This window comes from Lissotriton vulgaris, chromosome 8, assembly GCF_964263255.1.
Source record: "Lissotriton vulgaris chromosome 8, aLisVul1.2, whole genome shotgun sequence".
NCBI lineage: Eukaryota > Metazoa > Chordata > Amphibia > Caudata > Salamandridae > Lissotriton > Lissotriton vulgaris.
Genome location: NC_141696.1, coordinates 877,023,596 through 877,051,164, shown reverse-complemented (window position 1 = coordinate 877,051,164; position 27,569 = coordinate 877,023,596). Strand labels below are relative to the sequence as shown.

The window sequence follows — 27,569 nt, the reverse complement described above, 5'->3', positions numbered from 1 at the left end:
AGTAGTCTTGTTTACAGAGTGGTGGAGAAAAGGTGCTGGGCGTCCAACCAACGCTCAGGAATTCCGCTGCGTAGGACTTACAGGAGGTACCAGGTGGGATTCTTGGCCCCCAAACTCCCTCAGGACTAAATTGGACTTCATCCCCCGTCCCGTAGTCTGTCAAGAGGTACATTTGCAGAGTGGTAGAGAAAGTGGGCCATGGCCTCCAAAGACGTCTTAGCAATCCCACTGTGTGGAACTTACTGGAGGTAACAAGAGGGGTAGTTGGCAAGAGGACATCTTTGGGGGCCATCTTCCCAAACTTTTACCTCCAGTCAATCCCATACAGCAGCATTGGTAAGTACTCGTACCAGGCCTGCCCACTTTGCCCACCACTCTACAAACTCACTCCCTGGCACGCTCTTGGATGGGGATTGAAGTCCCCTTCACTGCTGGGGAGTCCTTTATGGGCCAATTAGCCTACTTTTTACCTCCAGTAAGCCCCACGCAGTGAGATTAGTGAGTGGTAGACAAAGGCCATGCCCCCTTTCTCCACTGCTATGCAAACGCGCCTCCTGGCGAGTTGTAATTTGGGGAATTAAGTCCCCTTGAATCCTGAGGGTCCCTGGGGTCCAACTAGCCCACCAGGTACCTCCAGTAAGCACCACAGAGCTGCGTTGCAAAGAGGTGTAAAAAGGGGTGTGGCCTGAAACACCTCTCTGCAATGCAGGCCTGTGTCACTTACTGGAGGTACCTGGTGGGCTAGTTGGCCCCAGGGGCCCTCAGGATTGAAGGGGAATTAATTCCCCAACTTAAAACGCGCCACAGGGAGTGTTTGCACACATGTTACCTCAGGCCCTGCCCCCTCCCTTCACCACTTTGCAAACGCGCCCGTGGCATGTTTTAAGTTGGGGGATTAAGGCACCTTGAATCCTGATGGTCCCTGGGGTCCAACTAGCCCACCAGGTACCTCCAGTAAGCGCCACAGAGCTGCATTGTGGAGAGGTGTAAAAAGGGGCATCGCCTGGACCCCCTGTCCGCAACGCAGGCCTCTGGCGCTTCTTGTAAGTACCTGATGAGCTAGGTGGCCCCCAGGGGCCCTCAGGAGTGAAGGGGAATTAATTCCCAAACTTAAAATGCACCACAGGGCTTGGTTGCACACATGTCACCTCAGGTCCCGCCCCCTCCCTTTACCACTGTGCAAACACACCCCGTGGTGTGTTTTAAGTTTGGGGATTAAGTCCCCTTGAATCCAGAGGGTCCCTGAGGTCCAACTAGCCCACCAGGTACCTCCAGTAAGCGCCACAGAGCTGTGCTGCAGAGAGGTGTAAAAATGGGGCGTGGTCTGGGCTACTTGTCTGCAACGCAAGCCTGTGGCACTTACTGAAGGCACCAAGAGGGCTAGTTGGCCCCCAGGGGCCCTCAGGATTGAAGGGGAAATAATTCCCTAACTCAAAACGCGCCACAGGGCATGTTTGCACATATGTCACCTCAGACCCCGCCCTCTCCCTTCCCCACTGTGCAAACGCGCCCCATGGCACGTTTTAAGTTGGGAGATTAAGTCCCCTTGAATCCTGAGGGTCCCTGGGGTCCAACTAGCACACCAGGTACCTCCAGTAAGCGCCACAGAGCTGCGCTGCAGAGAGGTGTAAAAAGAGGCGTGGCCTGGACCACCTCTCTGCAACGCATCTCTGTGGAGCTTACTGGAGATACCTCCGGCACAATCACGGGGTTTTGTATTATTATTTTTTTTAGAAGGAGGGCTGTGTGACCCCCCTTCTTTTTACGTTTTTGGGCCCCGGGAACCTCATCCCCCAAGGTCTTACCCACATTTAAAAAAAAAGAATTGAACGGGACGGGGGACGCGTGGGCCCTCGTCCCATGGTACATTCCAGCCCCGTGGACCCCATCCCCCGGGGCATGGCCACCTAAATTTAGTTTTTTATGGAGGTGCGCTGCATGGCCCCCCTCCTGAGGCCTCTTTCAGCCCCGGGGTCCCCATCCCCCGGGGCCAGCCTTTGTTTCATATTTTTGGGGAGGGGCTGCGTGGTCCCACTCAAGGGCCACTTCTAGCCCCGGGGGCCCCATCCCCTGGGCTGGCCCTCTCCGTTGGGCACCGTGGGGGGATCCCCAATGCCCCCACGGTCCCGCTGGCTCCCCTCGTCCTGCAGGAGCCGGCATTGCTATTCCACAAGGGGAGCTGCTGACATGCAGCTCCCCATGTGAAAAAGCAATCTGCTTTACTTAATTGAAGCGAGAGCAGGTTTCCCTGCACTCGCTTCAATGAAGCTAAGCAGAGTTTGCAATGTCATGGTGGGAGACGCACAGCCCCTACCCTCTCATTGCAAACTGCAGTGTCCCGGGGGTTGGCACCCCGGGACACTGCAGGAGCCGGCCCTGGGGTTGGCAGTCCCCAAGTCCATCAAGGGCTCCAGCAGGGGGGCCGCGTGGCCCCCCTCTCAACGTCTGCACAGCCCCGGTGAGGTGGTGGTCCCCAGGGCTTGGGGGTCCGTTACAGACCCCCAAATTTGAATATTAGTGCCCCGGTGAGGTGGCGGTCCCTGGGGCTTATAGGGGGCTTGAGCCCCCCACACAGGTGTGTGATTTATTTTTCAAAAAGCCCTGGGGGTGGCGGTCCCCTGGGCAACGGGGGAGCTGTGTGCCCCCCAAAATAATTACTAAAAGCCCCGGGGTTGGCGGTCCCTGGCCCACACATAAAAAAAGCAAAGCCTTGGGGGTGGCGGTCCCCGGGGCTGCGGGGGCCGTGAGCCACTCGCAAATATTTAATTAAAAACCCCGGGGGTGGCAGTCCCTGGGGGTGCGGGGGCTTGCCTGGGCCCCTCAATTTCAATTTTACATGCCCCCGGGACTTGGCCCACCCGGGAGCTAAATAATAGCGAAGCGCGGGAGCCTGCGCTTCATTTTTTTTTTCCCTGTCGAAATTCGCGTTGGGTACGTGGTCCTTGTGGATTCGCCTGAGAAGGCATAGGGGGTCAGGGTGTTTCTACCCTGACCCCTTTTCTTGTTTTTCAAGTTTGTTTTTCTTTTTTCTTGTGCCTCTGTTGTCGAGGCACAAGATGGCTGCCAACACTTCCTGATTTGGAGTGTTGACAGCCAATTACAATAAAGCTTTTGGTCGGGAGGGTGCGCAGAACCTCCATGCCTCTATATACCAAAACTTTTATTTTTTGAATTTCTCAGGAACTACTGAACGAATTCACACCATTTAAGAAAGAGATTTTTCTGAATCAAGGCCTACCTTTTTGCCATATTTGCTGTAATTCTGTTCAGCAGTTCGGGCTGTGGCTGTGTCTAAAGTTTCCTATGGGTATTAACATGGAGAAAACACGTTTTGGGACCCCCCTTTTTTTCTCGGCCCCTGCTTGCCAAAACACCTAGAAACTTTCAAGATAGGAGCTGACCCGAGTGCCCTACGAGTTTTGAAAATTTTACGAAGATTCGTCAACCGGCGCCAAAGTTATTGGGAAAACAAAAAATGCTTTTCCTATGGAAACTAGGTCCTAACTATAACTACCTACTGGTGAACGCCAGTAGGTAATTTATATGTATATACGTGGAAAGGAGCTCCACTTCTGCAGGCGGAATAAGATTCTGCGCCTACGAAGACTGTGGTAGGATTACCCTCTCCTGCCTGACAGCGCGATGCTCCGAATGAATTTGCAGCTTCACAACTTGCCCTCCATCCTACTTAAGGAGTTAATAGACAGTGGTAAATGAGATCACAGGCATGCAACCTACTCAAGGTGATTACTGATACTCACATTGTTGGACTACAAAATCCATAAGTCCTGGAGATGCAATCATGTAAGCCACACACACTCAGGGCGTACTCAATTCAAATAAAAGGTGTTTGAATTGAACAATGTGAGCCTGACATGCCTGTGATCTGAGTTCATGAGGAAGGGGCGTTTTTGGCACCGAAATGCGTCAGACCTGTGAATTACTGTGGAGCAGGGCTCTGAAGTTGCGAAGGAGCCAAAGTAAGACCGGAGGGTCTGGGGCGCTGTGGAGAGCCCTTTCAGAAGCGCCAGAGCGATTTGTTGGATTGTATGTCACGGCTGGCCTTAGCTGTGGAAAGGAGCTCCGCTTCTGCAGGCGGAATAAGATTCGGCACCTACGAAGACTGTGGTAGAATTACCCTCTCCCGCGTGACAGCGCGACGCTCTGAATTAATTTGCAGCTTCACAACTTGCCCTCAATCCTACTTAAGGAGTTAATAGACATTGGTAAATGCAATCACAGTCATGCTACCTACTCAAGGTGTTTACTGATACTCACATTGTTGGACTACAAAATCCATATGTCCTGGCAATGCAATCATGTAAGCCACGCCCATTCAGGGCGTACTCAATTCAAGTAAAAGGTGTTTGAATTAAACAATGTGAGCCTGGCATGCCCGTGACCCGAATTCATGAGGAAGAGGCATTTTTGGCCTCGAAATGCGTCTGACCTGTGAATTACTGTGGAGGGGGGCTCTGGAGTTGCGAGGGAGCCAAAGTAAGACCGGAGGGTCTGGGGTGCGGTGGTGAGCCTTTCAGAGCACCAGAGCGATTTATTGGATTATATATATATATTATATATATGTATATATTACCTACTGGCGGTCGGCAGTAGGTAGTTATAGTTAGGACCTAGCTACCAAAGGAAATCTGCAACATTCTATTGGGAATAACTTTGGCGCCTGTTGAGGAATGAATGTGAAATTTTCCAAAATTTAGGCCAGCTCCGCTTCACTCCTTCCCTGGAAGTTTCGGTGGGATTCGTCATGTGGGGGCCGAGAAAAAAGGGGGGTCCCAAAACGTGTTTTCCCCATGTTATTTTCCATAGGACATTTAGACACGGCTACAGCCCGAACCGCTGAACTGAATTACAGCAAACTTGGTAAAATTGTAGGGACTGGTACGCAGAAGTGCCTTTTCTATATTTGGTGAAAATTGCTCCAGTGGTTTTTATGAAAAGTAAATTAAAAAACACATATATATCTATATGCGCGCTTCGAGCGCTTACCGGTACGCGTACCGGGGAGCGCACCCGGCGCGCCACGGAAGTGCGCGAGCGGAAAGCTGATTGGCTCTCGAGTGTCTGTCAACATTCCAAACAGTCCGGAGAGTCCGCCATCTTGTGTCTCGGTAGAATCGAGACACAAGAGGTGAAAAAAAAGTGGGAAATGATTAAAAGGGGGCAGGGTAGACACCCCCTGACTCCCTAGGTTTTCTGAGGGGAGCCTAGAAGGACCACGAAGGGCAAAAAAACTTTTTTTTTTGTTGAAACTTTCACGGAGTGCGCTCCGGGTGTGCGTACAGGTACGCGTACCACGGGGAAAAACAGTGAATTTTTTTTTAAAATAATGAATTTAGAGTGTTTAGAGGTAGGGTAGCTCTGAAAAGAGCTGTTGTGTTATCTGGGTGAATTAAGTACCTACAAGTAGTATTTGTTTAAAAAATAAACATTTTTAACAGTTTTTAATTACTAAATATAAATTTATTGTTCTGAATTTTCGTAATTTGAAAGAACTTCTAACAATAATTCGTCAGATATTTAGTCATTGGTAGTCTCCAAAGAAGAATCCTGGAACTCAATGAACTCCAAATATTCAAATAATTCTGAATCCAAAGATTCATCGTAAAAATCCCCCATGCCATTTTCTTCTTCAATAAGGTCTTCATTATGTGTATTCACACCAACTGGATCATTCAAATTGTCTATAATAGTCGCAGAAATTTCAAAAACAATGTCAACTAACTCCTCATTAAGATCCATCATTGCTGTTAGGGTAGTAGTAAAAGAGAGAGAGAGAAAGACCGTGAGAGTAAGAAATTTGTATATTAAAAAACATTATTCTTATTAACTTAACGTGTACAACATAGTACCCCTTACAAATTAACAACTAACCTTTTAGAATGCTGGTGAAAATTCTCACACCAGAAACTAAAAACCAAAAACTCCTCACAAATCTACCTCAGACACTGCAATCACAAAATGGCCGTCATTCCCTCTCATTCTTCACACTTATACATGTCCCTAACCAATCAAATTTCTTCACACACAAATACTAAACCTAACTAACATTTTAACTGGTTATACAGATCAACATTTTCAAACTCGCAAAATTATTGGGGTGCCTCCTCTCCACGTGTCTGAGTAAAGTGGCGTTGCCAAAACTGTATTTCTTTGTTGGGTCACCACGTGACAAGGTAGTGCCGCAGATTTTGCAGCACACCTTTGCTGCATTCACTTTCTTTTCACCTTCAGGGAAGGTAAAACATTTCCAAATGAAGTGTTCTTCAGTTTTGTGCCGAGGAGGGTCCTCAGGCAAAAACTCTTCTTCTGAGTCACTGGAGGTTGGTTGTCTTCCAGCCATTGCTCTGAAAATGAAAAGATGCTGAAGATGATCCAAGGAACACCTCTTGCTCTCTCCAAGTTCAAAGTAGTTGTGAGGGAAATGGGTGGGGGCTTTCAATATTTGGAAAAAAAACTGTTATGAACCAATAAAAAGTGTTGTTTTAAGGTCACATGGCTTGACGCGCTTACGCTACGCGCTCCGGAGTGCTTCCGGGTGCGTTTACCCGGCACGTACGTAGGCGCTTACGGAGGCGCTTCCAGGGGCGCTTACACAACATTTTATTTGAGTTTCGGAAATGTGTTTAAAGTCAAAATACGGTTTATAAAAATAACAACGACTACTTTTATGAGTATGCTACTGAATGTCTTGCATTAATATTTACTTTAAATACATAATTATATATTTTTTCGCACGCGGGAATAGCGCTCTCGCTACGTGTATGGGTGCGTTTACGGGTGCGCGTACCCTGAGTGCCCCGGGGTAAAAAGATTAAAAAAAACACAGAAAAAAAACATTGAAAAATTATTGTTAGAAAAATAAACATTTTTTAAATAATTTTATTAAAATTAAAATAATTAATAGCTATAAAAAATAGCTATTAAAAAAACTTAATTCACTTTAAAAACCATAGTTTACAAACTCGTTATAGTTAGGAATTAGCTTTTAAAAAACCTTTGAAATTCACTGAAAAAACACTTAGCTTTCACACCAGTTATAGTTAGCTGAACATTTTACTCATACACCATTGAAATTCCCACGTTATAGTTAGTTGGACTCACTATAACTCGCGCGCCCGCAATCCACTGCTGATGATGTCACATATTACATCATTCATGACATGGTCAGTGACATCACTGATGACATCACTGATGACATCTCAAATGACCTATGTTTTGTTCAGTGAATATATATATATATATATATATATATATATATATATATGTTCAACTCCATGATATCGCTGCAGCAGCCAAATCTATACGCCAGCTTCAGCCAACACAGACACAAACCCAATTCTTCGGTGCAAAATTTTGTCTTGAATGCGTGCTATCTTTTCGCCATAACTTTTCAACTCCGAGGAGCCTTGATCACATGACAACGTGAACTTGTGGAAACATCTTTTTAAAGTAAACAGCAATAATTGCATTCGGTCTGTACGTAAGTTAAATATGCAAAAAATAAGATATGCATCACCAGGTATACATTGGAACTGATATTATCAATTCACTGCTTTCTCAATGTATGTGGTAACAGAATTATCACATTGTGCAAAATTACGCCAAATAAATATATCATTATATAATTACAAATGGTAAAACTACTGTGTAGACCTAATGGCAATGCATTCAGGTAACCCCAGTATGTTCTAAAGTGACTCATGCAAAAATGTCGCCAATGTGCAAAATAACACAATTGTAACCATTGACTAATCACAGCCACTGTTCATTAGCATATAAAGTGCATGGATTCTCTGTAACCTCAAAAGGCATATATAAATCCTGATGTATTATAGTTGCATATTTGTAGACCGGTGTACTATTACGGGATAAATCCCCATATATCAAGTCAATTCCTATAGTACCTTCGCGGACTCTAAATTATACCTATTGTGCAAAAAAGTGCTTAATGTGTATAAAAACTAATTAATTGATCGGGAAAAAGTGTTTACCAGATTACTAAATGGTTACCAGAGAAGACTGAGCCCAGTCACACTCTTGTTCTCATTGTGGCTGCCTAACACCATCATAGTTAGATTGATAACGGCTGAAAAATGAGGAATAAAGTACATATGTCTACAAACTCAAGGCCAGTGGGGGTAGTTCTAGTTAGGATCATGTTTCCATGTTTGTGTGCGTGTATATAAATATATATATATGTGTGTGTATGTGTGTATATATATATATATATATATATATTCAACAATATTTCTCCCCTTCGAGGGAGAAAACACGGAGTCGCATTCAAAAACAAAATCCAGCACTGCACTGCAATTCGGTTTCTTCTGTGATTTTATTAATCCATGGGGTCAAAAAACAAATAAACCAACGCGTTTCGACAGCGTCCGCTGTCTTGTTCACGGTTAGCTTGTGTGTGGAGCTCACATTGTTTTGAAACATTTCCTGAAACCACAGTTACCGCCCACTTGGGTGTATCATAACAGGCATTGTGGGATTTGTAGTGTTTGGGGTATTTACACAACCAAAGCATTTTTAAAACTTTACAAATGACCATTACAAATACCAATTTGATGCCACAATAATAAAGGAAATTTTTACATTCTCTTCTTCATTAAGATTTTCTCATTTCAAACAATGTTCAAATAAAGATCCCGCCCTCCGGTGGGCTGATTGCTGGTTTGCTTTAAATTATCGGCATTATGGGATTTGTAGTGTAGGAATATTTACACAACCAAGGTATTTACAAGCCCTAACCATTAATTGATGTTTCCCCAAACCTGCAATTACCATTTTGATGCCATAGTTATGCAGGAAATTAAAGGCAATTTCTGCTTCATTATGATTTCACATTTCAAACACAAAATTCTGCCCTCCGGTGGGCTGATTACTAGTTTGCTACAACTTAATTGCGTGAGCTCCTGATCCAAAGAGTGAGAGGAGGTGAAGTGCAGGGATAATAAAATTATAATGACGTGAAAAATTAAACTTTATTTGAACATTGTTTGAAATGAGAAAATCTTAATGAAGAAGAGAATGTAAAAATTTCCTTTATTATTGTGGCATCAAATTGGTATTTGTAATGGTCATTTGTAATGTTTTAAAAATGCTTTGGTTGTGTAAATACCCCAAACACTACGGTAACTGTGGTTTCAGGAAATGTTTCAAAACAATGTGAGCTCCACACACAAGCTAACCGTGAACAAGACAGCGGACGCTGTCGAAACGCGTTGGTTTATTTGTTTTTTGACCCCATGGATTAATAAAATCACAGAAGAATCCGAATTGCAGTGCAGTGCTGGATTTTGTTTTTGAATGCGACTCCGTGTTTTCTCCCTCGAAGGGGAGAAATATTGTTGAATAGGAAGCAGTTGGGCTCAACTGCGGGAGTGACGCGACCACATTTGCAGCGCCTACCTGGGAAAGGAGGGAGCCATAAGGAGGAGATACAGTTTTCCCTGAGGTGCTCGCCGGCAACATAACCTGGATGGTAAACGAAGCTTTCCAAAACAGCCAGCGGACGGAAGGGAGTGATCGCTTGCCTACCGCGGGGGGAGACTCCAAGGTAAGAGTGAGAAATCACCAAGTACGCCTGCTGAATGTGAATGGATAAACGCTCGGAACGGTCAAACAGAATGCATGCAATTGCGCAAACCGGCTAGAGTGGTACAAACGTTGTCTCTGAAACGTCAAATAACGGACAGTGATTGTTGCAATAATAATCCTACCAGGAACTAGCAAATAAATTGCCCGACATTATTGACTTCTCAGGAGAGCGTAACATTCAAATCCAGCAAACAGCAGCACTGCGGCATAAATCAGAAATCCAAAAGAGGGGGTATCAAAACCAAAGAGGTAGAAATGGATAAGCGGGACGCAAGGAGGAAGGAACAAATAGCTTCAATGTTTGAAAAAAGAGACACAAACAAACCCACAGAAACCAATAAGGAACAAACAACGACCAAAAATGACACAAAGGATAAACTAAGACTTTGGGAAAAACTTAACAAGAAGGAAATAAACAAGTCATGGGAATTAATTTCCTTACAACAATATCTGGAAGTGGAAAGGGTCCCTCGTGGACTGCGCATCCTTCTAATGCCCAGCCAAATGGATGTTTCAAACGACCTACTTCAGGAATGGGGTGAACACACTCTAAACTCCTCTCTGGGATTAATAAAAATACTCGTGAAACACATTGACATTGCCCTTGAGAAAATAAAAGACCAACTACGAACATTGGAGAAGGAATTGGAGAGTCTTAAGCTTAACCCAGAAATGACCAAATTCAAGGAGGATTTAGCCGAACAAATTGAAAAGCATGAGGAGGAAGTGAGGGTAAGAAAGCAAACGAAGTTCGAAAGAGATGCAAATGATTATGCGCAAGGACGCATTTTTACATTTGCACGAAAATACGACCCTTTCAAGTCATCAAAAGCTGGCGCAGCAAGCTCCTCATCGAGTATGGCATCCCTAACATCACTGGACTTCAGCGAGGATGATTCAAACCTTGACCCACAACAGAGGGTTTTTTTAGGAGACATGCGCCTAGTTCTATCACAAAGGCAGTGGGAACACAACCATGGGGCGCAAAGAAATCCACGTGGCAGAGCAAGAGGAAGAGGAAGAGCATGGCAACCCAGACCAAAGTTTACAAACCAACAACAAGAAGAAGCCGCAGGAGGAAATACATCCGAAAAATTGGGCACGGAGACAAGACTAATGAAGCAAAAGAAGGGGAAATAAATGAGGATCTACAGATAGTCAATCTCTCTGGAAGACCAATTACAGCCGCGGAGACATCATTACTCAAGAAGGGAATAAATTACTGTCCAACACAACGGATGGACATGGCGCAAACACGGATTGACCTGTACCTATACATACGAAAAATCAAGTTAGCAAAATTCTTCGAGGAACGAAAAAACAAGCCTAAAATACCGAAGATACAAATAAAACCAACATCGACTCTCCAAGTAAAACAAGCGGAGGCATACATGACAGTGTTAAACCTCAATGCAGAGGAAGGTCAGGAAATCAGTATTGATAACGCCATAACCCAATTAGGGGCTGGAACAAGTAATTTTAAACCCAAATCCAAATTTTATCCCCAACTAACACCTGGCAACAAGATAGACATCTTTCAGGAAGCAGTTATTCACGACTTGTACAAACTAACCAAAGTTTTTGGAAAAGACAACTTATCCAAACAGGAAAGAGAAGCCCTAACCTCCCTAAAAAATGACCAATCCTTCGAAATAAAAGCAGCGGATAAAGGGGGAAATATAGTTCTATGGAATAAAAACTTGTATGTGGAAGAAGCCATGGGACAATTGAATAACTCCACATACTATGAAAGTCTCCTTTTAAATCCGCAGATCCAAATAAAAAGGGATTTGGACAAAAATCTAATTCAATGGGAGAATGAGGGCCTACTCGATGCTGACGAAAGGAAATACTTGACAATGGATTTTCCAAGAACATCAACTTTGTATTTTCTGCCGAAGATACATAAAGATGCCACCAAACCACCAGGGAGACCCATTGTGTCAGCAAATGGGTCATTATTGGAACCATGGTCAAACTTTATCGATTTCTATTTGAGTCCCCACGTCAAAACGCTGCGATCATACATCAAGGACACAACCGATTTCCTCGGTGCCTTGGAACAATTGACTTGGCAACCTCACTATATTATGATTACCATGGATGTGATTGCCCTTTATACTAACATTGATAACAACTTGGGGCTACGAGCATGTGACCACTTCCTCAAAGAACGGAACATCCATTACCATAGGCATAATGAGATGCTCCTAACGATGATAAAAATTGTATTGACCAACAACATATTCATGTTCGGGGACAAACTGTACCGACAAAAGAACGGGGCCGCGATGGGCTTTTCATTTAGCCCTAACTATGACTGCACTGCCATGGGGTGGTGGGAGGAGAAAACAGCCTGCCAAGAAAAGCATGAAACATTCACCAAGCATATCATCACTTGGAAAAGGTTTATCGACGACCTGTTTATAGTATGGGATGGAGGAGAAGAAAAGTTCATGGAATACTTCACCATCCTAAATAACAGTACTTCTTGCATCAAATTCACCCATACTATAAGCCATAACTGAGCTGTTTTTCTGGACACGGAAGTGTACATAAACAACAACCAGATACAAACCACACTCCATCGCAAAAGCACAGCAACCAATGCCACACTCGAAGCAACCAGCTTCCACCAGCAATCGCTAATCTCAAGTATTCCGTACGGGGAATTTCTCAGATTGAGAAGAATCTGTAGTGAAAACACTGAATGGCAGGATCAAAGTACCACCTGTATAAACCGTTTCCAAAGAAGAAAATACAATAAAAAAATTGTACAAAGATGCTGGGAGAAAGCCGACCAAACAACGAGAACAGAGTGTTTAAAAAAGAAACAAAAAAAGGCTAACACAGAGGAAGAACCTATCAGGCTAATCCTGGATTACAGTTTGGAGGCAAAACAAATAAATCATATATTGAGAAAGAACTGGAAAATTCTGCAACTAGACCAAACAATTGGTCACAAAATGGGCAACCATCCGGTAATCAGATACAGGAGGGCAAAAAATCTGCAGGACCAGTTGGTCCATAGTCATTTCCAAACTACAAACAAAAAAAAGAAAAATTGGTTGCAAACAAGGGGTTTCATCAAGTGCTATAATTGCAAGGTATGCGAGATTGCAAAACCGACCACAGAGCTAGCAATGCCAAACAAAAAAATTTGGAAAATCCAAGAATGCATAACCTGCAACAGCAAGTACACAATATATATGATTGAGTGCCCTTGCAACATGAGATACATTGGCAGCACCATCTGTGAACTAAAAAAAAGAATTCTGGAGCATGTGCGGGCAACAGTCCACAAGGACAGGAGTAATGCAGTTGCCAAGCACATGGAGGCCCAACATAATGGAGACTGGAAGCAACTGCGCTTCTGGGGTCTGGAAACGATGGCTCTCTCGGACAGGGGGGGCCATATGGAAAAACTTTTGAGACGCAAGGAATCCAGACATATCTTGTCATTCAGAACAATGACCCCGCTGGGCCTCAACCAGTCGGAAGAACTTTATATTCACCTATAGAGGACTCTAATGTACAAAATATCTAAGCTATAAATGTTCTGCCTCCTCTCTCTTATCCATAATTTTTAAAATCTCGCAATTGTTTAATTTTTCGCGTCATTATAATTTTATTATCCCTGCACTTCACCTCCCCTCACTCTTTGGATCAGGAGCTCACGCAATTAAGTTGTAGCAAACTGGTAATCAGCCCACTGGAGGGCAGAATTTTGTGTTTGAAATGTGAAATCATAATGAAGCAGAAATTGCCTTTAATTTTCTGCATAACTATGGCATCAAAATGGTAATTGCAGGTTTGGGGAAACATCAATTAATGGTTAGGGCTTGTAAATACCTTGGTTGTGTAAATATTCCTACACTACAAATCCCATAATGCCGATAATTTAAAGCAAACCAACAATCAGCCCACCGGAGGGCGGGATCTTTATTTGAACATTGTTTGAAATGAGAAAATCTTAATGAAGAAGAGAATGTAAAAATTTCCTTTATTATTGTGGCATCAAATTGGTATTTGTAATGGTCATTTGTAAAGTTTTAAAAATGCTTTGGTTGTGTAAATACCCCAAACACTACAAATCCCACAATGCCTGTTATGATACACCCAATTGGGCGGTAACTGTGGTTTCAGGAAATGTTTCAAAACAATGTGAGCTCCACACACAAGCTAACCGTGAACAAGACAGCGGACGCTGTCGAAACGCGTTGGTTTATTTGTTTTTTGACCCCATGGATTAATAAAATCACAGAAGAAACCGAATTGCAGTGCAGTGCTGGATTTTGTTTTTGAATGCGACTCCGTGTTTTCTCCCTCGAAGGGGAGAAATATTGTTGAATAGGAAGCAGTTGGGCTCAACTGCGGGAGTGACGCGACCACATTTGCAGCGCCTACCTGGGAAAGGAGGGAGCCATAAGGAGGAGATATATATATATATATATATATATATATATATATATATACAATGAATTGTAATCATATTTAACCAATATAAGACTGATACAAACTATGCTTTGGATAAGGAAATGTAATTCTACAAAATGGCGCCCACGTTTCCTTACCTTCTGATGTGGTGCAGTAGTCCTATGTTTATGTTGATTTTCTGTGATGTCCACACTTAGGTTTTTTTCATATATACTTTATTGAAAGAACAAAATAATGACCCGTGACCAAGGAGCTGGACTCCGAAACGCATCGGGCAGGACTGCCGATTTATGACTGAATAAATCAATTTCACATGCAAAACGGAGTTTGGGCTCGGTTCTTTCGCTCTTTGCTCGCAAAGGTATCCACGAAGGAAGTTGGTGTCATATATATATATATATATATATATATATGTTAAAAATATATATATAAAACCTACTGGTGGTCGCCAGTTGGTAGTTATGATTAGAACCTTGTTTCTCTGGGAAAAGCGTTTTTCTTTTGCCAATATCTTTCTTTGGCGTCGTTTGATGAATCTTCGCAAAATTTTCAAAACGAATACGCTAATCTGTCCAGCTCCTGTGTTGAAAGTTTCTAGGTGATTCTTCAAGCGGGGGCCGAGAAAAAGGCGGGGTCCCAAAATGCTTTTTCTCAATGTTCATTTCCATAGGAAACTGTTGACGCAGCTACAGCCCGAACTGCTGAATGGAATTACACCAAATTTGGCAGAAAGGTAACTCTTGGTCCAGAGAGCACTCTTTATGTTAAATTGTGGAAATCCTTTCAGTAGTTCCTGAGAAATGTAAAGATTTCTCAGATATACAACTGGGGATGTGGAGGATCCATGAACCCTCCCAAGCTTGTGCCTGCAATCTGCCAACACTTCAAACCAGGAAGTGTTGGCAGCCATCTTGTAACTCGGTTGAACCGAGTCACAAGAAAAAAGGTAAAAAAACATGAAAAATTATTAGATGTTTTACAACTACATTAGTTGTGAGAACTCAGTAGTTTTCATTCTGTTAATTGGTCTTGTGGTGGAAATAAAATGTAAGAGTTAATTGTAATTTTCAGTGTTTCCTTACTGTTGCAGTCTTCACTTCTCAGCGCTGTTCTTGGTGAACTTAGTAACGACGAAGGCTTTTTGGATGTTCGAGGATCAGTTGCATATGTCTGCCAGCAGCCCTGGGTTTTTACTGGCACAGTCAGGAGCAACATCCTGTTCGGGAAGGAATATGTGAAAGAGAAATATGAACGAGTACTGCGAGTCTGTGCTCTAAGAAAGGTATGTGCTTACTTGCTTATTGCTATTGGTCATTCATTTCAATAGATTTATGATCTCTTGGGAACATTTATTTTCTGCTTCTAATTACACTGGAAATGTTTTGCTTACTTTGTTGGCCTGAACATTTGTTAAGGCTGTGCAAGTTTAAATTGTGCTTGCAAAGTTGTGTGAAGCCCATAACGTCACACATTCTTAAAGTTGCAGAATTGGGGGACAACTTCACCCGAGGGTGATATTTCCTTCAAAAATAGTTTTACAGAAGCTTTTCCATGCACAAACCTTTTTTTTGGAATAACTATAACACAAAATTGGGCTTAACAGAATTTTTTTCCCAGTGTAGTCTATATTTTACAGAATTTTCCACCTGCTGTAAAAGCTCTATTACATTCATTAAGCTCATGAACTTGGCAGAATTTAAAAAAAAAGAAAGTGGTCAGAGCTTTGCACACCATACACTAGGATGTTATCACACATTTTTTGACATTTAAGTACAGCAATCTGTAGGTTTCATTAATTTCACCCAAAGGTGGTATCAATAACTCAGGATTGCTATGAAAGTTTACTAGTTTCAATTTTACCTTCTACCAAACTTTCACCTCAGTAATCACAAGCAACATCCCAGAATGCTAAAATCAGTCCTAGATGCACACTGAGTCTGTGTGCAAAAAAATGAGGGGCATATTATCAAGGGATTTATCTCTGCTTTTTTGGCTTTAAAAGCCAAGAAAGCTGAGATAAAATTATCTCCCTATTACCTAGCTGTCGCTAACACCAGTTAGCGACAGCTAGTAGGAGATAGCGACCATCTTGGGCCCCGCTTTGCATGTCAGAAAAATGTATCACTAATGACATGCAAAGTGGGCGTGCCAAGATGTCAGCGACTGGAAACAGTCGCTAACATCGCTATCTCCTATTACCAACTTTTGGAGATATTCGCGCTAAGCGCGAATATCTCCAAAAGCTAACACCTGCCCAGGAGCAGTTCTTAGCCATGTTATCCAATGGTAGGTGGATAACATGGCTAAGAGCATTAGCTCGGTATTGCATGAATATCGCTGACTTTTCAGCGATATTCATGCATTGCGGCCGATTTTTATCGCATTTGCGATAAACCTTGGTAATACCAAGGTTTATCTTATTTTTTCTCGCTAACCAAGCAATAGCGATAATTATCGCCATTGCTTGGTAATATGCCCCTGAATTTTTTTTCTCCCCATTGGATTTGGTGTCATAATATTCAATGGGGCAGAAGCTGCACTTCTTCTGTGTATTCCAAGAGCCACTGTTCCCTGTATCGCTTCTACAATGAGCGCGCAAGTGGGCACAATGGACATAATAATAAGCGAGTAAGCAAGTGGAGGCGGATAGGGAACGGGGCAGGGGGACGGTGGGTGGGAGTGGGAGGAGGAGTTCATTTTTTTTTTTAATCACTTACCTTTTCTGCCATCTCTCCTCGTTGTCTCCACTTCTCTTCTCTTCCTGACTCCAGTCCGGAAGAAGCATGAAGCAAGTAGGCTTCCAGAAGCAAACAGGCTCCCCTAAGAGAATTACAACGCGGGATCGGCGCTCAGGCGGGGACAAGGAGCCTGTGCATGTTCCCCACCAGGCTGTGCATTACAGTTTTCTGGGGAACATGAAAAGTGTGCATGACTGTTTGGCAGACCCAAGACGGCCGGCCAAGCAGTCATGTGCACTTATTTTGCCCAAACCAATCCTTCTCTCTGAGCCACCAGCCCCACCCTAACCTAGCCCTGCAGCAACGAAATATAAAATCATAAAAACTTGGTTATTATCATTTTATTTCCCAGTTTTCACTGCTCTAAGCAGTTGGAGCCGCCCCTGGGTAATATACTTGTGACTATAGCTTTGCAGAAGATACAGATGCATCAACAACAGGCCCATATGTATCCAGTGGCCTACCAGCTGTCTGGGATGGATTGTGAGGAAAGGGCACTTCATTCAGTTCGGGAACTATTTCTCCCAAAAGCCATCTTGCCCTCGGCCTCTGGCGGCCTCTTGAGAGTGGTGTACGCGAGCCATCAAAGGACCCTGTGGATCATGCCGGAGATGCTGCAGTATGGTCGAGAGATCCCACTGCAATCCATATGGGCCTTTAGGAGCGAGCAGGAAGAGAAGGTGTGGAAATTAGGGTGGCTTATGCAACCTGGTTGACCTATTCCAAGACAGAACCCTCATCCCCTTTGACCAACTGTCAGAAAGTATGGACCTCCTGGCTGCAATTCCTGGGGTATGAGGAGGATGAGGGAGCAGTGCTTCCTCTTCCCTCACATTCCTGATATCTTTGGTGGCCTTAATTAGTGCTGTTTCTGTACTGTGTTCAGGTCAAAAACCGAACTGGGAGAGATCTAGTAAGTCATTTTCTTGTATGAACTGAGTTAACTGTTTGTTCTTAATTGTTTCCACTATCTTGGCTGGGAGAGGTGGCCTGGATATCGGGTAACAGTTGTTAGGTTTAGAATCGTCCAAATAGTTTTTTTTTATCAGTGGCAGTATTGAGGTATCATTCCACAGTGCCGGAACGGTGCTAGATGTGAACATTTTATTAAAGAGTTCTGTGAGCTGAGTGCACATCTCCTTCGCTATATCTTTCAGGAATGCAGGAGGACAAGGGTCCAAAGGGGATCCAGATTTAATTTCTTTGATGTGTTTTTCCACTAGTTCCGTAAGAAGCTGTGAAGGATCTTTCCAATGAGATCTGAGCATTGGTGTATTTCAATGGGAACACGAGTGGGGATGGCTTCAAAAGAGTCATAGATGTCTTTAACTTTATTTCTAAAGGCTGCAATGACCTCGCAAAAGCTGTGGTTGTTCTTGGCTTTTTCAATCTGCCTGCTTTTTTGGTTATTGTGTTAATTCCCTAAGTTTTTTCCAGATATCGTATAATTATGTGCGCATGGATAAATGGCTGAATTGTACAATGTTGTTATACAACCTGATGTACTCTGCTGTTATGGTTGTACTGTTTGCCATTTTCATTGTATTGAATAATACAAAATCTCAATAAAGATGGTTTTGAAAAAAAACAACCCATATGTATCTTTATTTACATATACATTATATGCCTAGCTATTTTTCTGTTCTGTCTGAAATACTTAAACTTCACATGTGGTGCTTATATGCACCAAGATGTTAGCGCCATTCAATAATTTGCGGCCATGTGCTTTTTTGCTCTATACATTTTGCAGGGTTCAGAGCAATTGTGAGCAGTAAAAATCAACATTTTTCTTTTGGCTACATAGATCATTTTTTATTGTCAGGAATCTTCACTATTCTGTGCAAAAAGGAACAGACTTCCAATAATTAAATGGTGCTGAACAGCTCCTCAGTGCAAATTAATGCCACTTAGGTAGTTTCTATCGTTCTGCCCTTAGTCTTTTTTAGCTGCAATTCGACCCTTTCAGCGTTCACTATTCTTTCAACTTGTCTTTCTTTTTTTCCTTGGCCTTTCACACTTTTAAGCTATCCTTTTTTCCCCAAAGACTTGAACAAACCCACTTATTTACCCATTACCCTTTCATGCACCGCATCATATTTCTGATGGACGTCACAACTGCCCCTAAATGCCTCCAAAGACCAGCAGGGAATATAGAAGCAGGGTCAGTTCTTCCCAAGGTCATTAGACCAATGCTGACACTGTTCCCATGTACCATATTGGTTGGTCCTGAGCAAAGTCGAAGATGAGTCCAAAACAAAACATAAGAAGTCCCAGCGAGGCACTCTGCCTCCTCAGTGTTTTTAAACCAGTAAGAAGTCTCACAGTTGGTGTTTGAAGGAGCCAACCCTGGCTTTGACATCTAAATCAGAACCAATTATGATTCAGGAGCTGCTGCGCCTGAGTTTCCCAGACCGTAGCAAATTGCAGCCTTCAAAAAGGCCAAGCTGCAACTGTTCAAATTGATTCCTGGTCCCTGTGGCACATCATCAGCCCCAATGACCAGTTGGGTCCCCAATTGAACATCTGCTGGTGAGCCCTTCCTCCGCGCCGGCTTACCACCATTTGGCCTCAGCTGTGCCACGACCCCCTTTGCAGTAGGTTCTGCCTGTTCCTCCAGTTCCAGTGCTAGTCCCCTCCCTCTCCAATGGCTCCTGTTTTAAACCCAGCCTGGACTCCGTTAGTAAAATCAGAATCAGCTTCAACTAGGGTCTGTGAGATTATTAGGGAGAGCACAAGGGCACAGCCCCAGGTTAGGATGACTCTCCTCCATTTCCCTTGCCACAAAGGCAGTACTTTTGGAAAATGGAGGCCGACTTTGGTGGCCTTGAGCTTGTTCCTCATACTGAAAACAACTATGAGGATGGCAACTTGCTCATTTCACTGATGCTAGCTTATATTTGCCCTGAAAATTGCCAGTGGTTTAAACATTTCACTTGAAACAGAATTTAATGTGTCCTCAGTGTCCCAAACTGAAGAAAGTTCCCCTTTTGAGCTGGTTGTATGCAGAGTAGCCCACTGTGAAAATTTAGGCTAAACGTTTCACAGGCATCTTGCAATCTGGGCCTTTGACTTGGGAGCCCTTGATTCCATTCGACAAAGTCCTCAATGATTCTCTCATTGCAAATTGCCAATCCCTTTTACTCTTTTGATCACTTGGTAGCTGTAATGATTTGTAATGATATGTTTAGCGTTTCCAGATTTCATCCTAGGATCCTCTGGTCTCCAGCATTTATGAATTTCCCTACATTCATTTTATTTTTCTTCAAAAAAACAAAGGAGGAAGATGAAGCGTGCCTCGCTCTATTCTTTTTTATTTTGCTTATGTAAACAGTTTTGACTAGAGTACGAAATACAAACTATTTTCAATCCTTTGTGGAGATGAGTATGTTGAACTTGTAGGTCTACTGGGTGTTTGCCTTTGTTTTTCATGCATTGAAGGAAATCCTGTTTTTTTCTGTTTAGTATCAGTGCCTGCCAACACAAGTGTTAGCACGTGCCGGTGACTGCTTTCTTTATGTAACAGGATCGTAAATCCGATATTTGTAACCGTGAGCCCCACCCTCCAGAGTAAGTTGCTCCAGTCGTCGCGCCACACCTCTGAAAACCTTACCTAGGCAGACGTTGAGATTTACAATTTGTGTGGTGGTAAATCAGGCCGGTGAGTCTAAAAATTCAGGAACAAGGTTCAAAATTCAGGACAAAAATTCAGGACAAAAGGTCAAAATTCAGGACAAAACTTCAGGACAAAAGGTAAGTTTTACAGATACGTCAGAGGTGGTCGCGCAATAGTATATATGTAAGTAAATAGCAACCATCTAAGTACAAGTCAAAATAGGTTTATATTAGGTTGAGACAATCGGGCACTTCACGGTTTTGCAGTATGGCTGCAGCTTGCTGCCTTAGACAATTCAAAATTTGCATCTCACTCCAGCAGGTACATTAATCACCAGACAATAGTGAACCACACCTGAATATAAGTAAAGCCGCTTTTATTGTTGATTGAAAACTACTGGATATATAAGGAACTCTGGAGTGCCAGCCCCCTGTAACAAAACCGCCCCTCCCCTCCCCCTTTCCAGCCTCCCCGGGAAACACCCGATGCCCAGTCCGGCCAGTCCTGCCTTGCTATCACCCTTCAATGGTGCCCCTCATCTTCACTTAGATCATCCCTCATGTGTATTTAATTTCTCTTATAGTGTTACTCATCCCAATTATGTAGGGCAGGGTGTCGGAGTGGGTTACATCACACACATTATATAGAGACAATGACTCATATTAACGTGAAAGCCAATGTATAGGAAATGCTACTTAAGATAATTAGTGCTACAAGGTGTAATCATTCTTTTATCTATTATTCAGTTTTTTACCATTCATTCTGTCCTTTCATCTATGTGCCCATTTATAACCAAACATATTCAACCATTTGCAAACCTATCCACCATATATCCTTCCATCCATCATTACACTCATCCATCCCTCCACCCACCCTTTCAGTCATCCATCCATTATTCATCTACCCACCCTTTCACCCCATCCATCCGTACAGTCATCCATCCACTCTTTCACCCATCCATCTATTCCCTCATCCATCCAGCCATTTACCCTTTCACCCATCCAGCCATTCATTCATTCCCTTACTCATCCATCCACCCAGTCACTTATCCTTCCACCCATTCACCCTTTTAGTCATTCATCATCCCTTTCTCTCTCCATTCCCCTTTCATGTATCCATCCATCCATCCATCATCCATCCCATCCATCTACTCATCCATTCATTTATTCCATCCATTGATCCTAATACTCATCCATCCTTTCACTCATCCATCCATCCGTTCTCTCATCTATCCACCCTTTCACTTCTTCACTCATCTATTCATCCTTTTGTCAATCTACCCCTTTCACTCATCCATCCATACACCCTTTCACTTATCAATTCAATCCATCGATCCTTTCACTCATCTATCCACCCATTCACTCGTCCATCATCTAAGCTTTCACTCATCCATCCATCCTTTCATACACCCATCCACCCTTTTACCCATCCATCTACCCTTCCACCCATACATCCATCTATTTACCTTTTCCCTCATCCATACTTCCACTCATCCATCCATCCTTTCTTTTATCTATCCATTCACCCTTTCATTCATCCATTCATCCTTTCAGTCATCCATCCAACCATTCACACATTCCTTCGCTTATTTACTCACCCACCTTTTCACATTATGAGCTGAGCCTTTGTCTGCAGAGTTGCAGACTGAAGAGGCCCATCAATAACTTCACCTTGCTGTAGTTCCTAAAGCAAGGGGTGGGGTGGGGGAAAGTTCACTATGCCCCTGCACATAGGCAGTCTGAAAACGTAGAAGTCATGAGTCATGCATGATGCAAAGTGCCAGGATGTGAGGTGACTGTGACATGGTGTTGTTTCCAGGGCTTTAAGTGGTGTAAAAAACTGGGGGGTCTCTTCAAAGGGGGTGTTCGATGTAATTAAGGGCATAGTTTAAAACACCTAGGCTAAAAATCAGCGCTAGCGTAGTGTTCCTCCCGACTGGTATTATGTTGTTTATGTCTTTGCATCCAGATATATATATATAATACAGCAAGTATCATTACACCAACAAAAACCAGGACTATTGGCTTTGTCAATGGTTGTTAGTTGCTTAAAATAAAATAAAAGCAGCAACCATGGCTTTGTTGGATATAATATTGAAAATACTTCAGTTAAAAAATGATGAGACAGTGAAAGAATGATTACCCGTAATTTTTAACTTATTTTGCAGTCTTCTGTATATGCACTTTTTCCTCACGTTGCTAAAGTTGCAGCATTAGCGTTTTGCCTTTTATTTTACAGAATGCTCTGCTGTACACTGATGCAGGAGGAGGCCGCCACATGATTTACCAGCCCAGACTGCCCCATTGACATTCAGTATGTGGCAATCAGCCCCATACAGAATGACAATGGGCGGGGAGGAGCTGCTCTTGTGCTCAAGGAGGAGCGCGAGGCGCCCCATCAGGAAGGTGAGGCCTCTCACAGGGGAGCAGTGCTGCTCCCTGTGATGGCCAAAATTACGGACAAAAGGCCTCCGTAAAAGGTTTCCTCACGGACAACGGACGTGAGGCCCAAATTACGGACTGCCCGTGAAATTTACGGACAGTTGGTCACCCTAGACGGAAGACACGCTGCTTTGAAGAATAAGGCAAAGACCGATTTAAGGACGTGACGTCAGCAAGGAAATGACTCAATTTTTGCTGAAAAAAAAACGTAATTGCTCCAAAGGTTGTCTCACTACTCAGGAACTACAAAACACCAATTTATAAAATATTATTTTTGCAGTCTTTTAGATTAACTGATACTTGATAATGACGTTAACAAAATAGTATGGAACGTTTCATTTACAGAATTTCCATGTTAAGCGAAGTGAATGATCAGGGGCAGGTTGGGGAGGTATGGGCTGGAATCAATTAAGGAAACTTCCCCATATTCTTATATCACTTTCTCATTAAAGACTCACGATTTCACTTTAATAGGGAAACTTAAGCGGACTTCCCTATTCAAAAGAAAATGATAAGAGTTTGAGGAACAAAGGAACTATAGTTTACATTTCAAAATCTATATAAACAATGCAAGGTATAGGTAAAGCACAAGAACAGCATATGAAATGGGAAAGACATTTGCATTGGGGGCGTTGGGTATCAGCTTGTTGGAATTGGCCCTTTTTGCAGGGTCATCCCTGAAATGTTTGCCTTTCTCCTAGCCTTTTTTCTGACCTGGTGTTGGTGGTTTTAGGACTCTGGACAATTTAACACTGCTGTTCAGACGCCCCTTGGCTGGGGCAGCTGAGCGTTATACAAATCCCCATAACATAACATAACATAACATAACAGTGTAAAGTGCATGTGCTCTCTGTGATAAATATGGTACGTTTGGTCTACACCTGTTTGGCATATTTAATTTACATGTCAGTCCCTTGTAAAGTGGCATCTCAGATACCCAGGGCCAGTAAATTAAATGCGACTGGTGGGCTTGCAACGCTGATTGCTCCACCCACCAAAGTAGCTTTTCAAACGTGTCTCAGGCCTCTGCCATTGCAGGGCCTGTGCGTGCTGTGTTACTGCTGCTGTGACATGGCACCTAAAGTGTGTGCCATGTCTGTGACTCCCTTTTGACTGCATGTCATTCACCCCTAAGATAGGCCCTAGCTAGTCCTATGGGCAGGGTGCATTGTAGGTAAAAGGTAGGACATGTACCTTAAGTGTGTGACATGTCCTGGTAGTGACAAACAGCCATTTTGGTTTCTCACTACTGTGAGGCTGCCCTCCTATTGGAATGCATTGGGGATTCCCTGCTAAGTGTTTCAGTGGGAATTCTTGATATGAGAGGAGCAGCGTGGTCAAGTTTGGTATATTTGGAATAGTGATAATAAATTCTACGCAATGGTGTGCGCAGATTTATTATACCTATTTTAGAAGTGCCACTTCTAGAAGTTGGCATATCTGTGAGCTATGTGTCTGCCTGCCTGAAGTGTATTGCATGTCTGGTTTTGGAGAGACAGGGGCTGGTGAGTGGTGTGTGGCTCCAGGGGGGGGCTGGGTGAGTCAGCGCTAGGCTGAATAGGGGATCTGCATTTGGAGTAGTCGGAGGAGTAGTCCCCTTACCCTGAATAGGGCTTTGCCTGCCTATGTGAATGCTGGCTCCGTCCCCTTGGTGTGTCTGATGACGAGCCCCCACCTGACAAAGGGGAAGAGGAGCCTTGTCAACAAAGTGCTCCAAAAAAAACCCAGAACCAGTTTAGGCTGGTTCCCCCAAGCCCTGTGCCAGGCAGACAAAGCAGCGCTTGTATAAATATTGGGGCTGTGACCCCATGAGAATATTGTGCTTTGTTTTGTGCCTAGGCTTGCAGCCAGCAGGATGCTGGACTACCAGGAGTACCGCCACTCCAGTGTGCTGGCCTGACTGTGCCTTGCTTTCTATCTTCCCTGGAGGGGAGAGATACAGTGTTGGTGAGCACTTTTCCTGGCCCAGCTAGAAGCTCCAGAACGGGGGAAGCGTGAGTGCTGTGCAGCGCTGGGCTGCGAGATATTTAGAGGGAATCCCGGCGTAGGGATTCCAATGTGCTGCTGAGATGTGAAGCAGGAGCCCACCCCACTGTTTTTGTACCTTGGAAGCGGAAGCTCACCCCGCATATGTGCTCCTGTTGGCGAGAGCCCACCCCGCATTTGTGGTCCTGTAACAACAGGACCCTATCCCGCACTTCTGCGCTGAAGGAGAAGAAGAGCGGCAGAGAATCGGCAAAACCAGAAAGTCAGGCAAGTGCCGCCTGCCTGAGGGCGGAGCTTGCCGAGTCAGCTGAGCCGGAGCCTCGCGGGCTCCCCTTCCACCCTCCCCCATTTTGAAGAGGTAGAAGACGACCCAGAAGCCAGGCAGCGTCAGCATGTTCGAAGGCGGGGCTCCTGTGTGCTCGAGGTGAGCCCCGCGTGGGGTCCCAGGCGTCGGTAGAGTCTGACCAGTTCAGGTCTGGGCGAGGAGAGCCATGCCAGCGATCACGGAGTGGGACTGGAGCCCCGCGGGCTCTTGGCAGAAGTCCAGCAGATCCTGGAGGAATCTACAAACAGCCCAGGTGTGTGGGGCTGAAGTCAGTGCATTGGTGGTGCCGTGAGTGGCTCCAGGAGAGTTCCGGTAAAGGAGACTTTCCCAGCATTATGGGCATTTGTTCCTGAGTCCCGGATTGGGGCTCGATTGGCACTGTGGGGCCAGTTCGGGAAGCGCCCAGCTGCACCGCCTGTTCGAGGGCAGCTGCAACGACAAGGCACAGTGGAATTTAGACGTCCTGAAGTGGGGCTTGCCAGGCAGGGTGGTGCCAAAGCTAAAGTTCCTCCAGCTGCACAGAGAGAGCGCGGGCACCTGCCACGTGAGGAGGCATTGTTTCTGGTCTGTGTAGAGACCCGGGTAGATCACACCCTCGCCCTGAGTATTTTTGCTGGCCTGTTGGGCCTGCACATCGCTGATGTGGCAGCTAAAAGCCCTGACATTTGGGACATAGGGCATTTTGAGGCCCAGTAAAAGTCCGGTTGGCCTGGGGTCAGTTCAGCAATTACGCTAAGGTGATGTGTGCACTTTATGGGTGTACTGATAGGGTGCAAGGCCCAAAGGGGATGTATGCACCTAATTAGTGTTACTATGGTGCACTGCCAAATGTGTGCAAAATGTGTTTATGCTGATGGTTGCCAAATGTGATTAATTCACCACGATTATTGCATAATGTGTTTATGCTGGTAAGGCCTATTGTGTAATGTGTTTATGCTAATGAGGTTTGGGGCTAATGTGTTTTTTGCCTAATATGATAATGCTGATGTCATTATTGTACCAGTAGTCACTGGTCGTGTTTTATGTTTACTACCTGCATTCTTATGGTTCTGACGGTGGCCCGATAGGCCTGGTCCTGTATATAATCCCCTGTAAATATTGGCTAGTGCCAGTTGGCACAGTGTATATGTGTGTTTATGATTCTAATTTGTTTTGGATAATACAAAGGCAATTTTCTATATATAACCTTGTGTGGAATTTCTTTCGTGGTGTGCCTAGTGTGTTGCTGCTGTGTGTTGCGCAAACTCTTTACATAGTGCCTCTGGGATAAGCCTGACTGCTCGTGCCAAGCAACCAAGGGGGGACTTTTGCGTGTAACTCCCTTGAATTGACTAGAGTTGTGGTTTCTGCCTTGCTTTGGCGCATGCCTTAGCCAACCAGAAATCTCATCTCTAACACAGCTTAAGGGAAGAAGAAGCGACTCTTCACTCAGTTTATTAAGAGGATTCCGAAGAGAGGTGTCACCCAATGTTTGCTAGGCCCATGCAAAATAAAAAGCATCTGTGTAGGAATATCCCTTGCTATTCGCTGAAAAAGAAAATATCCAGGAAAATTTAAAATAAAGGAGAAAATAAAGTGGTGTTTTATATAATGGAACAATTTTTGAAAATCCAGTGAATCTACTTGACACTCCTCATTCATCAATTCTGCTGCTGTTGTTAACACCTGTGAAAGTTCAGGGGCGGCTTCTGTACTAAGATACAAACGACTAGTCGTTAACCTGATTCTTTGCTACCAAGGACCTTTCAACCTATGGAATTATGAGTTGGTGGTTTTTCATTGTCCAGCACTAGCGAACCTAGATGAGTAAAGAGTTCTTTTGGATACTAATATTATTTCAGCTGAATTAGCCCCAGGTTCACTTCCGTCTCTTCTAGGTGGGAAGCGTACCATGGGCAAGAGCTGTGTGGACTTTTAGTTATATTTACATTGATTTTAAACCTTTTTTAATTGTGGCTCTGCATGTGTATAAATGCTTACATCATTTTGATATTTTGCATTTCTGATTAAGCTTAATTCGTGTTTTAAATATACGACCAAATTCAGTCACATTTTGGGCATAGTTAAAAACTTGTATCACTAGATATGCTGACATATGCCAGAGTATGGTTGAAAAGATGCAAGACTCTTGGCTACGTCACTAAGGGCCAGATGTATCAAGGCTTTTGCGACTCGCAAAGGCCGAAATTTGCAGAATTTCAGCCTTTGTGACTCGCAAACGGCCTTTTAGCATTTTTTAATATGCATGGAAAAAATCGTAATTTAAGGAATCGCAATAATTTGCGATTCCTTTTTTTGCCATAGCATTTAAGGAATCACAAATTTTGCGATTCCTTAAATGATATGTATGTAACATTTTGAAATTGCGATTTTGTGTTAAGAAATCGCAAATTACCACCAACTTG

General features: G+C 43.8%; 1 protein-coding gene across 2 annotated transcripts in view; it reads left to right on the top strand.

Annotated features, from left to right (window-relative positions):
• Positions 1 to 27,569, top strand: part of ABCC4 (ATP binding cassette subfamily C member 4 (PEL blood group)) — a 1,668,368-nt gene that overhangs the window by 731,211 nt on the left and 909,588 nt on the right. For both annotated transcript variants that reach the window (XM_086934802.1, XM_086934803.1), the window contains exon 11: positions 15,152 to 15,343. In XM_086934802.1, coding sequence (XP_086790928.1) covers positions 15,152 to 15,343 — 192 coding nt within the window. The remainder of the gene's footprint in view (positions 1 to 15,151; positions 15,344 to 27,569) is intronic.